Source organism: Ailuropoda melanoleuca, chromosome 2 (genome assembly GCF_002007445.2).
Source record: "Ailuropoda melanoleuca isolate Jingjing chromosome 2, ASM200744v2, whole genome shotgun sequence".
Classification (NCBI taxonomy): Eukaryota; Metazoa; Chordata; class Mammalia; order Carnivora; family Ursidae; genus Ailuropoda; species Ailuropoda melanoleuca.
The window spans coordinates 4,353,390-4,370,416 of record NC_048219.1 but is presented as its reverse complement, the minus strand read 5'-3'; the positions used below and the strand labels follow the sequence as shown (position 1 = coordinate 4,370,416).

General features: G+C 50.1%; 1 protein-coding gene and 1 long non-coding RNA gene across 5 annotated transcripts in view; one reads left to right on the top strand and one right to left on the bottom strand.

Annotated features, from left to right (window-relative positions):
* The window catches only part of GRHL3 (grainyhead like transcription factor 3), a 35,633-nt gene extending 30,273 nt beyond the window's left edge, over positions 1–5,360 (bottom strand). Inside the window, exons 1-3 of one of the 4 annotated variants that reach the window (XM_034646615.1) lie at positions 5,230–5,331; positions 3,803–3,883; positions 1,490–1,732 (exon numbers count right to left, since the gene is read on the bottom strand). Coding sequence is in view for 1 of the 4 variants with exons in the window: in XM_019802681.2 (XP_019658240.1) it covers positions 5,230–5,246 (17 nt within the window). In the remaining 3 variants the exon portion in view is untranslated. Of the gene's footprint in view, positions 1–1,489; positions 2,661–3,802; positions 3,884–5,229 lie in introns of those variants that run through there. The other 3 variants (XM_034646609.1, XM_019802681.2, XM_034646622.1) reach the window with 3 other exon arrangements.
* Positions 2,797–17,027, top strand: LOC117796907. The gene is made up of 9 exons (XR_004621601.1): positions 2,797–3,075; positions 5,261–5,417; positions 6,471–6,540; positions 7,150–9,804; positions 11,876–11,966; positions 12,095–12,224; positions 12,786–12,924; positions 15,232–15,476; positions 15,669–17,027. It is a non-coding gene; the product is annotated as an uncharacterized LOC117796907 (long non-coding RNA).

The window sequence follows — 17,027 nt, the reverse complement described above, 5'->3', positions numbered from 1 at the left end:
AGCAGCAGCAGGAGACCTGAAGCTTGGAGATTCCCAGATAAGAGGGGGGGCAGGGGAAGAGCAGTCAGGCCCCAGCCAACGCTTCTAGTTGCATGTAAATTAATTATGTGCCATTTTCTAATTATACCAGAAACTCACTTTCTCCTCTTTGAAAAATTCTGCCCTCTATGGGAATTCTTCTTTACGCTATGCTCTTCTTTCGGTTTCCTATCCAATTTTCCTGGGGGGTTTTTTGTTTTGTTTTGTTTTTTTTCTCTTTCAACTGAGATGTGAAAGAAATTGAAATCCACCTGTAAACCCGGGGTGCCACATCCCTTCATTCATTCACTCACTGATTCATTCAACAAACATTCACTAAGGATTACTCTATAATAGGCCCTGTGCTGGGTACTAGGACATGAATGTAAATACCACGCTGTCCCTGCCCTCAAGAGTTTTCAATTCTTGCAGCCCGTGTTCCACCCACCAAGGAAATAACACCAAATATTGGTGAGATAATTTCCCTTCAGGACATTCGCTAGGTCAGTTGCTCTGACTTTTTACAAGATGAAAGGAATGGAGGGAGGCAGCCAGTCAGGATTATCCTGCTCCATTTTGCAAATGCTGAGCTCCTGAGAGGGGAAGGAAGACAGGGGAAGAAGGGAAAGGAACTGTTATTTAAAAGCACCAGGCCCCCTGGCGCCTGGGTGGCTCAGTGGGTTAAGCATCTGCCTTTGGCTCAGGTCATGATTTCAGGGTCCTGGGATCGAGCCCCACGTCAGGCCCCTTGCTCAGTAGGGGGTCTGCTTCTCCTTCTTTCTGTGCCCCTCCCTACCTCGCTCTCACTCTGTCTCAAATAAATACATAAAATCTTTTATTTAAAAAAATAAATAAAAGCATCAGGCCCTGTGCCTTTTCATTCTGATACTTGCCCTGGGAGGGGTGTGTGAGTGTGTGGAGGGGGGTGTTAGCGCCAATTTACACACAGCAACTGACACCTAGAGAGGTTAAGGAGCTCATCCAAAAGTCACCTGGTCCATGTGGCAGAGCTAGGCTCAGACACAAGTGTGACCCCCGCAGCTAAACCCTCAGCCTGCTGACCCAGCGACTATGTGGCAGGTCAGAAGAGGGTCTGGGAATCTCCTGCCTCCCAAACCTCTGCCAGGTCTTCTAGGCCAGTGGTTCTTAAACTTGAACATGCATCAGAATCGCCTGGAGGGCCTGTTAAAACACATATTGTTGAGCCCCACCCCCAGAATTTCTGATTCAGTAGGTCTAGGGTGAGGCTGAGAATTTGCATTTCTAACAAGTTCCCAGGTGAGGAAGATGATGATGTTGTCCAGGAACCACATTTCGAGAACACCATTTGTAGGTGAACCAATAATTCTCTCTTTGAGAAATAATGACTCCCTCTCCTTACCCTCCCCGTTTCAAAAGTAACATAGGTATGTAAAACACAATATATAAAATGTAAAACGGAGAGAAAAACTGGAAGCAGAGCTAGAGTCACCTGCATTCCTCCACTCAGAGATAACCGCTGTTAGCAGTTGGGCATATCGCCTCGTCTTTTTTTTTCAGGATCTGTACAGACAGGAGGCAGGGTGACATATTGCTGTGGCGTATCCTTTTCGCCCCTCCGTTAAGACCCAGTTAAGATCACAGCTCTTCCTTGAGATCTTGAGCAAGCCTGGGGCAAGTCTCACACCCCTCTCCTCGGCAAAACTGAATTTATACTCCCATCCTCGTTGGATCCCTGGGAAGGTTAAGGGACATAATGTATTTATCAAGCACTGGACACTGAATCTGTTGTGGAGTCAGCTCTCAATCGATGCTTGGCTGTTATTTTTTTTCAACCAACTGGGCCCGACCAGCATATGCTATTTGTGTTTCAGCCCTGTAGCCCTTCCTCCGGCTGGCCTTCCTCTGTGTGGACGCCCCCTGAAGCTGTCTGTGGCTCCAGGCACCTGACCAGGCCCTCGCTGTGCCAACCAGTGCAGTAGCAGGAACCTCAGGAGCGTCCTGCACCCCAAGCCTCGCCGTTAGGGTTGTCTCAGCCCCAGTCCGCCTGTTTTACAGGCGGAGCTTAATGAGGGCTTTTAACTTTTCATTCACCAGCAGCGTAACTCCGACTTTTAATAACACACCTTGTGCACGACAAAAATTTGCTCCTGGCAATCATGGTTTCGACCACAAAACCGCAGCGGGGAGGCGTTCCTGGTTAACTCTTTCAGCGCTCCAGGCAGTCTGGAGCCTGGCGCTCCTGGAGATCAGATGGAGCAGCGACAGAGGCCTGTGGTCTCCCACTGGGACGTTCCTTGTCCCCCTCCCACTCAGTCCTGTCTCTCCAAGGCTTTGGGGAGGGAGATTCCAGGTGGCGGGTGGGCTCCCAGTCTGCGGACTGAGCAAGACTGCAGAGGGGAATCCTGGTGCGCCTCGCTCACTTCTCTCTCTCTCTCTCTTCCACTCCATAGACCTACTATGTGCTGATCACTTAACCTCCTAGCCCCTCATTTCCTCCCAGGCTGAGCGAGCCAGCGCAGGTGCACCTCGCACACAGTCGGCTCTGGGGCACCACTCTACCTGTAGCTCCAGAAGGGCCGGGAAGACCCATAGCAATGGGCCTAAGACCCTGGCGTGCCAGCGTGGCGCCCCCGAGAGCACCCTGGAGGGCAGTGCGCAGGCGCGGGCTGTTTTCCCGCGAGAGGAGAGCCACGGGCAGTGAGTGACTTCCGGCGCCCCCCATCGCCTCCCCCCCCCCCCCCCCCNCCCCCGCCGCCAGCCCAGGATCCCCTTGCGGGCGACTCTAGCCCGCGGGCAGCCGACTGCGCTGGCTGGCGGCGCCCCGAGGCGGGCTGCGTTGGCCCGGAGGCTGGCAGACGCACCCGGCAGGCGCTGGGCCCGACCACATGAAAGGCCGGAGTGCTCCACCCGCCAGCTGTCCCGAGCTGGGTTCTGGCGCCGCCGCCATGCACCCCAGGACCCGGCCTTCGAAGGGCCACCTTCCTCCCCAGGCCTAGGGATCGGGCTCACGGTTAAGGAGCTCCAGCCCTGGGGCCGGGTGGCCCACATGTGGGAGCGCATTGTTTCCCCTGCCAGGTAGGTGGGCATATACCCTGTGGGACAGAAGAGGAAACCGAGGGTCAGGGAGGAGAAACAAATTGACCAGGACCCTGCGGTTGCTAAGTGGCAGAATTTAGCCCCATGCCAGCCCGGCTTTTCCCACCACACCAAGACCTAACAAGATTTCGTCATTCTGTCGGAGCACAAGATGGACGCTAGGACCAGCCCTCTGCACTCGGCACTGTTGGGGGGAATTGGGCAGCCAAGCCAGTGGCCACAGCAGCACCAACAGCAACAGCTCGAAACTTGCAAGCCAAACACATGATCCTCCAACCCCCCGCTTCTCAGTGAGGGTAGTTGAGCCCCCAGGCGCTGAGGCTCTGTCATTGTAATCTCCAACGGTGGCTTCAGAGTCTGGTTGCAATTACTGTGCAGGCACAGGTTCCCCTCACCCCACCCCAAACAGAGAAGCCTCAGCTGTCAGCGGATCTGACTTCAAAACCCAAATCATTAAGGAGGAGAAAATCAGGAAGCTTTCTGTTGGGGTAACCCAGCTTCAGGACGCTTACCCCCTGAGGGGCACCAATGAATAGATTCTGTCTGCAGCCTCTGCAGTTTTAACTGGGGGATGGAAGTGGGATGAAGACACATAGTAAGATTTTTGTTCTTGTTTTCAGATTGTGGAAAAATAGAAAGCAAGAGGTTCAGAAATACTGGTTATTTCTGTATGAAGTAACAAGGGTATTATGAACTTGCTCCTTACCAGGCTTTAAACCAATCACTTTTCTAAAGTGGTCGGATCCCCCAACAACTCCATGAGGTGGGTACCACGATGGCCCACAACCTACAAGGGAGGAAACTGAGACTCAGATAGGTGAAGTGACTTACCCAAGGTCATTCAGCTCATTAGTGGCAGAGCCGGGACTTGAACCCACGTGTTGCCTCCGCTGCCCCTGATCTTATTCCAGCTGTCAACACACTGTCAACCCCAGGGAATTTGTTTAAGAGAAATCTGATGCCCAGTGATTGTACTATGAACGTAGTTGGCTAACCTAGGAGAATTCAAGAGCTCGCCGGTATCATGGAACACTGTCTGCAGTTAGGACACACCAACTGCCGCCTCCGGTCTCACGTTCTTAAAACAGTCTATTGAGTAGCTAGAAAAAAAAGATTGTTCAACCCTCATCTCTGCCCACTCACCTCTGGGCATGGCAAAGGAGGAGAGTCCGTATTTTAGAAGCTTGGATTCTGCCAGCTCCTGGAGCCCATGCTAAAGCAGCCCTGAATCCCAGCCTTATCCCACCTTCTCTGAGGTCTGGACCCAAAGCAGGGGGTCCATGGTGAAGGTAGCATCAGCCAGTGGGAGTCTAAATCCCAGATATGGGCAGGAAGGCACCTGCATCTTGCCAGGCAATAGAGATGACCTCACTGAAAACCACATCTCAGCTTCTTCAGCCTTAGAACTGCCTCTGAATAAAAATCAACCACATTTTATTAATGTACCTTCAGACCTTGGCTCTGTGCCTAGCATTTTACAGCTTTTATCACACTTAACTCTCTCAGGATTCCAACAAAGCCTTCTTATACCCATTATCTGGATGAGGAAAATGAAGCTCCAGTAAGTTGAGTGACTTGTCCAAGATCACATGCCCCATAAGGAGCAGAGTCTGGATTTGAACTTAGGTCAAGCTGACTACAGAGGGCATATGTTTAAACACCACTCTGTAACCTTCCCACTTGGGACTGTTCCAACCCAACAAACAAGTCCCTTTAGAGAAACCCAACTCTCTGCCTAAGACAGCTCTTAGAACTACCTCAAAGAAGTTCCGTTTGGCAAGAAGATAGAAAGCCTAGATGGGATTGGGGCTGTCTCTGATTTCCAAGTCCCTTCACAGTATCAGAAAGTAGTGCCGAAAGCCTTCACAGTTTCAGTCCTGTGTTTCCCTACCTGGCTCGAAACTGCTCAGCAGACAGAGGGAAAAAAAAAAAAAACTATTTTCCCAGGGAAGCATTCAACTCTAGCTTGAGATAGGGCTTGCCTCAACACGCCAAAGTGAAATCGTCAGCCCATTCATTTACCCTTACAAATTGCTCTGTGAATCCTGGCGCCGGCCTCCCTGCGCTTCCCCCTTCTGGAAACCCCATCGAGCCTCCACACTCAGCGCCAGGCATCCACCAGTGTTTACTCACTCAAGTTCATTCGACATCTTCTTGCTCCCAGGCTCCCAGGCTCCCAGGCTCAAAGACGAAGACGGGCACCAGCTCGGAGGCTCTACTGACCGACCGCTTGTCTCTAATTCTTGCCTGACACAGACATTCCTTGCCCAGGGAAGTGTTTGATTTATGTTGAGGTTTGAGTGTCGGGATTTTGCTGACAGGTAGGTTCCCGGCAGCGCTGGTGCTGATTGGCTCTGGGTACAGGTGCCGGCGACAGCAGGTATGCCTCAACAGGTGCAGCTGTTAACTCTTGGCCTGCCGCGTTGGGGGCGGAGCCAAGGGGGCCGGCTGGGTGGAGCTGGCCAATTCCTTCCTAGGTGAGGGGGTGGGAGGTGGAGATGAGGGAGGAGGGAGGGCGGAAAAAAATGTTGGAGAGAAGATAGCCAGAGGAAAAGTACAGAGACAGAAACTTGGCTAAAGGAAATCTCGATTTCTGTTTCTAGTTAGTATCCCGGATACTCAGGAACACCCCCCCAATTCCCTCGCCCCTTCTTCTGCCCACCATCAAATACTTCACAGCCCCTGGGGGATTCTCAAAGGAGAGAGCAGATCTCCCCCTTCTCCACCCCCCACCCCCGGGCAGGGGAAGAGTTGTTTATGTGTAAGCGTCCACCCTTTTTTTCAGAGCTTTTCCCTAAAGGTAATAATAGCTTCTTTCTGAATAATGTTTTACAGTTATTCAGGTGAGCTCTTTGATTCTCCCGGTAACCCACTGTGGTAGCCATTATTGTACCCTTTCCTTCCGACACTTCACAGGTGAGGAAATGGAGGCTGGAGAGGTAAATTGACTTGCCCAAGGGCAAAGCTAGTGAGTGTCGGAGCCCAGATCTGAATCTTCAGTCATCTGCAAGTCTGGCTGTCCCTTTGAGCTGAAGTCAGTGGGCTCAATTCAGTAGACATGTATTGAGCACCTGTTGAGTGCCAGGCCTTTCTCTGGGTTCTGAGGAAACAGAGGCCAAGAAGACAAGGGTCACTGTCCCGGAGGAGTCTACAATCTGGAGTGTGTGTGTGTGTTGATGGCAGGGGGGCGGCCAGGGGTAGGGTGGGAGGCAGCCTTTTATTTGGTGTGATACAGATCTGAATGAGATATGAGCAAACCACATGCCTCTGGCCAACACAGAAGGGATGGAAAAGTTGAAGCTGGCCACCTCCGAAGCCTTAGCTAGCTGGTCATTTCACCCTCTAATAAGTGCTTTCTTCCTCACCGGAAACAGGAGAATCAGATACCTGTCAGACTGAGAAAGTGTGGAATAATTGCTGTGAGCTGCCTCTGTCAAGAACAAGGTTGGTAAACCCAAAAGATCCACAAACACAAGTAGGAGAATGCTGGGGCTGTTTGTAGAGCTTCCACTAGGATTAATTTGAAATTAAATCTAAACCAGAGATCTTGGTATCTGTTTTTTTCCTTCTCTCTTTTTGTTCTCTGCCCACCCCCTCTTCCCTTTTAGCAAATTATCTCTTTGCTCTGTCTTCCTGGGAGCCTCACCTTGGCCCACTCCTTTCTCTCCCAGGGAAGGGCGGGGTTTCACCTACTCCTGCCAGTATGATGGAGGTTTTCAGGGTAAAGTCAGAATCCACAGGAGAGCCCTCTTGAAGGGCAGTGAGGCCTATGGAGAAGGGGCCCGGGGTTTGAGAACCATCAGAGGTTGGCTTCTCACTGGAGGCTGTGTGTGTGGCAGCCGAGGGGGCCCTGACGAGTAACAGTCAATAGTAATAGTAATTGCTAATAAAGCCACCAGCTCAGAGCAGGCCTTCCCAGCTGCCCTTGTTAAAGTAAACAGTCACTGTATCACACCACTTTATGGGGTTCTCTGCAAAGCTCTTACAACTTTCTGCTATTTTTCTAATTGTTCATTGTCTGTCTCCCCTTCTTTTGGAATGTGAACTCCACAGGAGTAAAGACCTCGTCTGCCCTGCTCGCTGCTGCATCTCCAGCGCTACTTAACAGGGCGGGCTGACAGCCCGGGCTCGGTACACCCGGTATCGGGGCAGCGTGCCACGCCTTCACACGCACTGTCTCACGTAATCCTCCCAGCGACCCCGTGAGACAGGCACTTTGCTGATCCCTGCGTTAGAGCTGAGGACACTGAGGTACGGAGTGATGAAGTGAGTCACTAAGCCGCAGAGCTTAGAAGTGGTAGCGCTAGAGCTGGGTTTGATGCAAGAGCAAAGCCTGGTGTCCAACCACTTCTCAGACGTTATTGGTGGCAGGAGAGCCACTGGGTGCCAGCTGTGACTGCAAAGCGCACTGCATCCCCAAGGACGGCACATTTGTCTGCCCGCCTCCTGGAAGGCTGGGAGTTTCTGTCAGCTGTGTTGCAACTCACAGGTAAAGGGCTGTGGAGGTGACTCATGTTGGCTGGGCTCAGATGGAGGCTGGGATTCCAGGCGGCGTGTCTGTGCTCGCTGGACTTTTTTAAATGGGTCCTCTCTCTGTACTTCTGAGTTTTGTCTCTTTAATCACCTGCACCCATCTGCAGAGATCAGCAGAGGCCCAAGTCATGGGGCAGAGGGGTCCCGTGTCTCCAAACACGGGAAGGCACCCTGGATGGGACAGAGGGACTAGTGGTCTAGGATAGGTGGATAAGGACACCGGGAGACTATTTACAAGGTTGCCAGACCCCTCAGCAGGAGCTAGGCCTCCAGTTCCAGCCCTTCATTAAATGAATGAGAGATGCCAGGGTTTGAGAGAGACACTGCCCCAGCTTTGCTCCTACCCCTTCCATCCTCCTGTATAGCACGGGCATGGCCCAGGGCTAGGCTAGGCTGCATCTCCTCCCCTCTTTGGATTGGCCCAATTCTTGGTATTTTGGCCGAGGAGAGTGAAAACAGAGGCCAGCTGATGACCTGTGACATGCTAATTACATATTCACGGTAGCAACAGTAATAATGGTGGCTGTTACTTTGCCCTTCATGTACGGGAAGCACCGTGCTGAGTTATCTCCGTTAGCTGGCAGTACCGCTCTGACATCCCGTTTCACGTCCCGGCCCAACCATGTCATGTTGGGCAAATGACTTAGACTTTCTAAGCCTCCGTTTCCTCAGCTGTAGAGTGAGGGTCATGTGAGGATGAAATGAGATGGTGCATGTGAGGTTCACCGGGCAGTCCCTGGCACGTAGCGCTCCATCGTTGTTAGGAAAGACCTTTTTTTCTCATGTAATACTCATGTAAACTCTGTGAGGAAGCTGTTCCCTCATTTTACAGATGCAGAAACTGACTCAGACGGGTTAAATGACATCTCAAAAGTGAAAAGCTAGTAAGGAGAAGAGTTGAGATATGAACCCACATCTTCCTGCCTCCATTCTTGTAGAGCTAGATGAATTGAGGGATTGTCCCAGGTTCAAGTTCTGCCTGACCACTTCTAGCTGTATGACCGGGTAATCTCTCTCGGGGCTTGTTTCCCTCCCTCTGAGACAAGATTAATGAATCACTGTAAGGGGGGAGGTGCATATCAGATCATCTAGGTTTCCTTTTCTAGATTACTTCTGGAAGAGAAATGTTCCTCTTCTCGACACACGATCTGCCCCCTCTGGAAGATGGCATGGTCCTTCATCCCTCCTCCTTTCCAGGATTATCTCGAAGAGTGTTACACTCTTGGCATGTTAGGGAGGAGTAAAGATTAGGACTACTGAGTTAAGTATGTGCTAAGAGCAAGGGCTGTTTGTCTGCAAAGGTTGTGCACTGCACAATCACAGTGCCATTGTACAGTACAGGACTTGCGCTGTTAGACACTACGGCCCTGCTAACAGTCTTTTTTTTTTTTCTAACACATTAAGACTTCATGGTTATCCAAAACTTAAGGAAAATCTGTTGACCTACATAAAAATATCAAAAAGGCAAATTTCAAAATGTTAATAGTACTTCTCTATAGGTGCCAAAATGACAGAATTTTAATTTTTTCCCTATTTCCTCTCCCCTACCAAGTTTCTGCACTGATCTTGCGTTGCTTTGTAATTGGAAATGCTATACAAAACGCCAGTTTTGTTTTTAATATTTTTATTTTTTACTTTTTGAAAGTAATCTCTACACCCAACATGGGGCTTGAAGTCATGACCCTGAGATCAGGGGTCATATACCCTACTGACCGAGCCCACCAGGCACCCCTACAAAACCTGTTATAATGCCCATTAACTAAATGGTCCCCATGTCCCCATTCTTCTTGGAGTGAAAGCAGAGATAGAGTAGTAAAGATTGGGAGTCCTTTCTCGAGCTTCCTTGTGAAGTGCTTGAACGGAGAATGGGGGCTGCCCAACTCTCAGGCTCTCAGCAGGGAGCTCAGGAATCAGCTCTAATCTTGCCTTCATTCAAATTACTATCATTTATCGAGCACTCACCCCATGATACTTGCTTAAGATGCTTTATCCCATTCCTCCCTGTCAAATGGGATCATTTAATCCCCCTGGGAGGACTTGGCTCCTGGAGTACTGCCAAGTTACTAAAGGATATCAACTCTGCAGTCAACTACCCAAGACCTTGGACAAGCAGCTTTCTTCCTTGTTACCTGACTTTTGGCCTCGCTGAAGTGATCACTGTGAGGACTGAAGGAGGTAAGGTCCTTACTGTGTGCCGTCATCGCTGTCCGGGCCAGGGGCAGGTCGAGGTGCTTTCTGTGCATATCCTCTCATTCTCCTGAGCTCCCCATTTTCCAGAAGAGGAACTGGCTCTGAGAGGTGAGGTAACTCAGCTAGGGTCACCTGGCTGTCTCCTTAGTGACAGAATCAGACCAAAGTCCGCCTGACCTTAAAGCCATGGAAACCATTCTTTCAGCCTCCTGAGTGCCTTTTTGGAACAAAGCCTTGGATGGAGGGGTGGGTGGAAGGAAAAAGGGAAGGAGGGAAGAAAGGAAGGAAAGTAGATAGGTTTGCTGATGGGATTTGTAAGGTGGGAAGGATTTATAAGCTTCTAGAGTGCAGAAACCATGCTGGGGAAAACGAAATCTTACCTGGCACCTGTCCCAGGTCTCAACATGTGTGTTCAATAAATATTTGTTGGATAAATGAAAAGTGGATGAACATGTATTATTTACACAAGATAATTGACATTCTGGCCAAATCAGTTGTTGCCTTCTACCCCCCCCCCACTCCCCAGGGAAGACTTCCAAAGTTTGAATTGCTGTGCTCCCTCTCATTAGCATATACCTTTAGACCAGTGACTCTCTTCTGGAAGTTTCAGTTTCCCCATCATCCCTCAATGGGGTTGACTTGAGGATTAAGTTAAATAAGATCTCAGGGGAAAGCCAATGGCAAGTAAACCATAGGTACCTAATAAAAGATAGCTGGGGTTATAGGTGAGCACCCAGCTTAGAAAGGGGTCCTCCTCAGCCACCATCTATTTCCAGCCTCAACGCACAGCTTAGTTCCCAGCACTCAGCACTCAACGTCTGTTAACAGCCTGTTTGATGAGTGAAGCTCTTTTCAGTTGAGAACATGTTTTCCTATTCTTTCCCTCCTCTGGTGAGCCACAGTGGATGGTGGTAGTCAGGGCGCGATGTATTTTTGGCCCCATTTGAGCTCGATGTTCAGAGAAAGCATCTGTATTTAAGCAAAGGAGTTTGGATTGGAACTTCAGATTTTGGATAAAGCATCACCCTGGATACCATTATGGGTCCTGATGGGTCCCAGAAGTGCTACCCTGGGCATGCACCTAAAGCCCCGTAAACATCGCATCCTAATAGTCCTCTCTAGCCCATCACTGGACGTAAGTAGGGGGACAGGCCACACACCCTACACGGAGAATATAGCCCACATTTAAAAGCAAGGAAGGACCTGGAAGTTGTGCTTGTGGAGTGTCGGGGTGGGCGGCATCCAGACCCGTTTGTGTTTTGTACTTGAGATTTTTATCGCAGTTCTGCCATTAACACCACCTATATTCGTTCCTAGAAGTGCTTTGGACAAGAAGAATCATTATGGGGTCTAAAGTTGTCCTCAAAGCATCCTTTAAAATAAACCAAGAGAAAGTCTCTGAATACCTGGAAAACAAATTGGGTTCCTCTTTTTTTTTTTTTTTTTTTTAGTGTAGGCGCCATACCCAACATGGAGCCCAAGGCTTGAACTCGTGACCCAGACATTGAGGACTGAGCTGAGATCAAGAGTCGGATACTTAAACCGACGGAGCCAGCCAGGCGCCCCTAATCCATTCTTGTTTTTAAAATCCATTTATATGACTAGAAAGAGTATCATGGCTAACAGGATCAAGGGTCATTTATATTTTATTCTTTTGGCTTATCTGTGGGCACTATTTCTTCTGTTAATAAAAGAAAGAAACTACAGTTACTAAAAAGTAACAAATCAGAGAAGGCTTGTCCCTGAGCTGGGAAGGAAGAAGCAGCCAGAGTACTATCTGGGGACTCGTTCTGTGTTGCCAGGAACTGGTCAGAGCAGAAGGCAGCCAGGGAAGACAGGCTCCATCCTAGAAGGAGAGGGCCCAGCCCTGGAGGCCCACTCTTTCCAGGGACCTGGACCCACCCTCATTGCAGACCACCACCAGCCTGCATCTTAAAAGGGCCATTAAACAAGATACTGCCCACTTCCAAATAAAAGGAGCTTCGCTGAGGAACACCTGTGAATCCCTATCATCACCACAGCTAAAAATGTATTTCCCCCTCTCATCTATCTGCAGGGGTCAAACTGCGGGCTTGGAGGGTTCAGATGGGGGTTTCCTGGAGGAACTACAAGGAAAGTGTCCGAAGCCTGGCGTGGACACAGCCCGGGTACCGTCCATGCTGAACATGTATCTGGGGTCCATGATGCCTTTCTAGGTTAGAGTAGGGGTTGGGGGAGAGGTTCAAGTAGGCAGGATTAACCAACCCATGAGGTCCGTTGTTGCTATTTCTTACAGTTTTCCTTCACGGCCTGCCTGTGGTGTGTGCTGAGCTCTGGTCTCACTGGAGAAGGGGGTGGGGAGGGACAGGCTCGGGTCTCCTGGGCGCCGCACCTTCTCAGCAAGACAGAGGCCATGTAGTCCCAGGGTAAGTGCTCAACCTCGGACCCCAAAAGTTCAGATTTGGATTTTTCTGAATCTGTGACTGCCCAGAAGATTTTTAAGGCCCTCAGTTTGGTGGCAGGTGGTCAAGCAGTGGGGAGTAGGAAGGGGAAGGGCTTCTGTGACCTCCTGTGTGCCCAGGAAGGCAGCTACTCAGAAGCCCTCATCACTGACCACTCCCCCTTGCCCCTGCTCAGCATTCCAGCCTGCGCTCGGGACAGGCTGCCCACCCTGCCCAGGCCTGTACCGCACTGGGCTCAGCTTTCCCTCCCTGACCAGGTTCATTTATTTGGTTCTGTCACCCCCCCCACTTCCATTTTCCAGTTGCTCTGGAATCATCTCCACCTCAGCACCTGCCATCTAGATGTGTGCATTATTCATTTAATGAATCTGAAGGTGTATTTAATCATTAAAAAGTATCATGGGGGCTCTTGTTTTTTGGGCACTTAAGTATATGCCAGACTGATAAACACTTTCCCTGCCCTGTTTCACTCAATCCTTACAACTGCCCAAAGACTTAGACACAATCACCACCTCTCTCTTACAGATGTGGGACCCGAGGCGTGAAGAGGCCAGGGAGCTCAATGGAGTCCTACAGCCCGACTGACCAGGCTGGGATTCGAACCCGGGACGTTTGGCTCTAAAGCTCAAGCCCCGCACCCCCAATTCCCCCCCTCCCCGTCCAGGTGACGTAGAATGTGTACTGCAAAGCACCTGCCCCGAATGCGCGTGCGCACGCATGCGCGCATGGTAGGGCGCCTCTAGCTGAGATCTTGGATGCTGGAGCCAAACTACCGGAGTTCGAATCTTGGCTCTACCATTTCCTACTTGTGTGACCTTGGGCAAGTTCTTTGATCTCTCTGAGCCTCGGTTTCTTCATCTTTAAAGTAGGCATAACTCCTACCTTGGAGGGATTTAAGTGATTTCACACGTGCAAAGCATTTCGCACGGCTCTCCTGCACCAAGTCCCGGGAATGTGGGCTGTTGCTGCTGTCCTTACGGATGGCTTGCCTCGCCTCCCAGGGAAACAGTGAGTTCCTTGTCTTGTCTCCGCTTCTGCTCCGGCCACCACGGCACTCAGCCCAGGGCAGATGCGCCTGGTGATGGACGTTAGTCACCAGGCTCCTCCTCCTCAGAGGGGATGTGAGCATGAGTGTTCTCTCTGCCCAGACTCTGTCGAAATCTGAGTCATGCCTTGACAGCTGTCCCTGAGCCGATGCTGCAGCCTTAGCCCCCTCCCCTCTCACAATGAGCTCCGTCATTCACACCCTCCTCAGTCATGAGCAGACACCCGCAGGATTACCCGTTAATGGGCCCTGAGGACACCTCCAGGAGGAAGATGACAGGGACCTGACTCTCTAGCCAGTGGCTTTGGCTGTTTGGCCATATTTCAGAACTATCAGTAGCCTCCGAATTGATTGACGACCCAGTATAGGGCTGCGGTATTTCATCTGGTCGCCCTTGGATAACTGACAACTGACGACTTACGCTTGGCCCCATCTGGACGGGTCAAGTTTGGGAGGCTTTTGTTTTACTCTTGTCGGCTCTCCAGGCTCCCAGAAGCCTGTGAGGTGGTTTGGGGAAAGTTAAGGTCCTCAACTTAAAGACTTATTGTGCCTTAGATAGTTTCGTGTTAATGATGATACGCTCCACATCTCTAGCCAGACCTCGGTTCGAAACCCGACTCTGCTTTTCGTTAGCTGTGACTCTAAGCTTCTGAGTTTGCGTCTGTTTCTTCATCTGTAAAACAGCAATAGTAGCAGTACTGACTCCATAGGATGGTTGTGGGGATTAAGTGCATGGGAAGCCCTTAATACAGTACCTGGCACATCGCTGTCACCCATACCTTTGTTAAGCAGTGGGGAAGAGAGTACTGGACCAAGAGTCAAAAGGGCAAGGGTTGACTTCCAGTTCTGCTGCTCATTGGCTGTGTTGACCTTAGACAACTTAACTCCCTTCTCTGAACCAGTTTCTTCCACTGTGGAATGAAAAGTTTGGTTTTGAAGGTCATTCAAGTTCTTTTTGGCTAAGGTTTGTGATCTGTGATTTTGAAGGTGCCCCCCCCAAAAGAAAACAGAGTGGAAGAAAGAATTAGTACCAGATGTCTTTATCTGCCAGGATCACATTTCACAAGCCCCAGCCACTTGGCACCATCTTCAAAAGTCCCCCATCCCCCGCACATCCAGCAGCCATTACTCTGAAATTTCTCATCCCCCAAGAACTGTTTGCAAGACCCCAAGTGGCTTTCTGGAGCCTCCCTGAGACCCAAGGGAAGGCACGGGGCTAGAAATCGAAGCCTGCATCACAATGAAGGGCCAGCCTCAAACATCACACCCCAGAATATTACCCTCAGTGCCTCCGGCAGCAGTCACTCTTCACTTCCTCAGAATGGATTAGTTTATGGCAAGGGAGGGATGTTTCCCCTGGAGCCTGGGGGTGTAGTGATCTGTTATACAACAGGCCCTGCCAGGGAAATGCAAGGGTTTTCTTTTTCTTTTCTTTTTTTTTTTGGTGTAGTGACCTCTGACACACCCCCCCCCCCCCCCCAGCCCCTGGCCTCTCAAGCAGTCTGAGTCACCCCCAGCAGGGGGACAAATCTGGGGATAGAGGAGGCCTCTGGCATCCCCGGGAATGAGAGCCCTTCCCCACAGGAGTGTCCGTTAGTGCAGAGTCCTACTGAGTTATTCTTATGCCCTGTTTGACCCCAAGGGGATGAGATCGGTGGGATTTACAGAAAACAAAAAGCAATTGGTTTCAACTAGTTCTACCAGTTTTCCCCCCTACAGTAAAACATCACTTTTAACGTAACAGATTTCCTTTTACAAAGAGAATGGGCTTTGGAGGAATTTATCAGTGGTAACAAATAGAGGCACTTTTTACAAAGCCCTTAGTGCCCAACACATGCCAAATATTTTATACCCATTATTTTATTATTTACAAAAAAATTAATAGTTTCACCGTGAGGAAAAAATACGACCATTTTCATTTTTCAGGTGGGCAAACTGAGGCCCAGAGAAGTAAAGTGATTTGCTCAAGGTGAGCGGTGGAGCTGGGACTTGAACCTGGGCCGGAATGATCCCAGAACATCTGGCAGCCACAACTTCATATGCACACTTGCTGGAAGCCTTGTTGGGGAAGCCCTGCCTAGACGGTGGTGAGACCCAGATCTACCCATCTTTCGTGACAGCTCAGACTCTTTTCGGAAGGCCCACCTGATCATCTTGTAGTCCTCCAGCAGGTGCGCAGTGAGTACGGGTGACTTGTCTGAGCCGGTGCGGGAAAGGGCAGAGCTCAGCCTCTCGCTCCTCTGTCTTTGGGCAAGAGGCCAGTTCTACCAGTAGAGATTCTGATGGGGGACTCGGTTTCCCAATCACTGTCATGTCCAGTGGCCGGTAGCCATGAACCCTTTCCTCCTTTTCCTTCCGTCCAGCAAATGCAGCATCCAGACGCAGCCAGTTGTGAAGAGAACGTTTCCATAGGAATTGTGCAATATGGCTATCGTCTCCAGGCCCCAGTCCAGCCCAAGCCACTACCCCTTCTGGCTGGGAAGTTTCTTTCCTCTTCCCTCTTGCATGAAACTGTTAGGCTCGGCTCAAGCCCACTCCCTTCCCCCTTTCTCTCCTATCTTCCCTCTTCTCCCCAGCGCCTGGCTCTGCCCTGCTCTGGCTCACCCTTCCCCGGGCAGTGGGTTCCATACCTCTCCTGGACCCCAATCGCTCATGAATTCTCTAAAGTCATGACAGGGAATCCCACAGATGCGTCCTGGACAACACAGGAATGCCGAAGATGTCCCAGGCAGAAAAGGTTCTGGGAGCAAACCAGGTGGGCAAAGTTGCACACCAGACCCTCTTCTTAAAAATGAACAATGCACAGGCAAGTCTCTGAAGTCCAGCAAGTCCAGCAGTCAGAAAACCTGTTTTGTTTGCTTTTTCAACTCAGGGTTTCCCAAACTGAGGTGGCCACATAATCATGTTCCCTGTCCCTGCCGCATACCTGTGACAACAGGAGAACCAGGGACTGCGGAACACACTTTGGGAAATTCTACCCCCAGCCTTCCACCCAAGTTTGCAGTTCATCTTGGTTTCATTGATTTAAGCCTTTCCTGTTTCTTGGGGCTAATCTCACAAAATAATCTAAGGTGATGTCTGCCCAGTAGGGTCTTCAAGAAACATATACTTGATGGGGATGAAGGTTTTCTTAAGACTTGATGATGTGATGCCCAGAATAGATCAAGGAATTTCTAGAATGTGGAAGGAGGGGGAGTAGAAGTTGAAACAACAGCAGACAGCACTTACCAAATCTTCATTTGTTCCCTAGTCAGAGGACCAAAGCCAGGGATAGAATGATCAAACCAGAGTGAATGAGTGAACAGACTTCCTGACTGGTCAGAAGGTTGGGAGACTGTGAATGAATGCCTGCATGCATGCATGAATGCATGAATGAAAATCAAGCAGCTGGTCCCCAGATTAGAACCTGCCACCCATGTTCAATGGAAGAAGCCAGATGTAAAAAGAGGACACTATGAATGACTCCATTTATGTGAAGGTCAACAACAGATCAAGCTACTCTACTGTGACAAAAACAGAGCTGTGGTTGCCTTTGGGGAGTAGGCATTGCCTGGAAGGGGCACAAAGGGCTTTTGGGGGAATAGAAATAGTCTTGATCTTGATTCCGGTGGTAGTTACACGAGTGTATGCTTTTGTCAGAATTCACCAAATTGTACATTTAAGATCTGTGCACTTACCTGTATTGTACGTTTAATCTAAAAATAAAAATCTTACCACTTAGG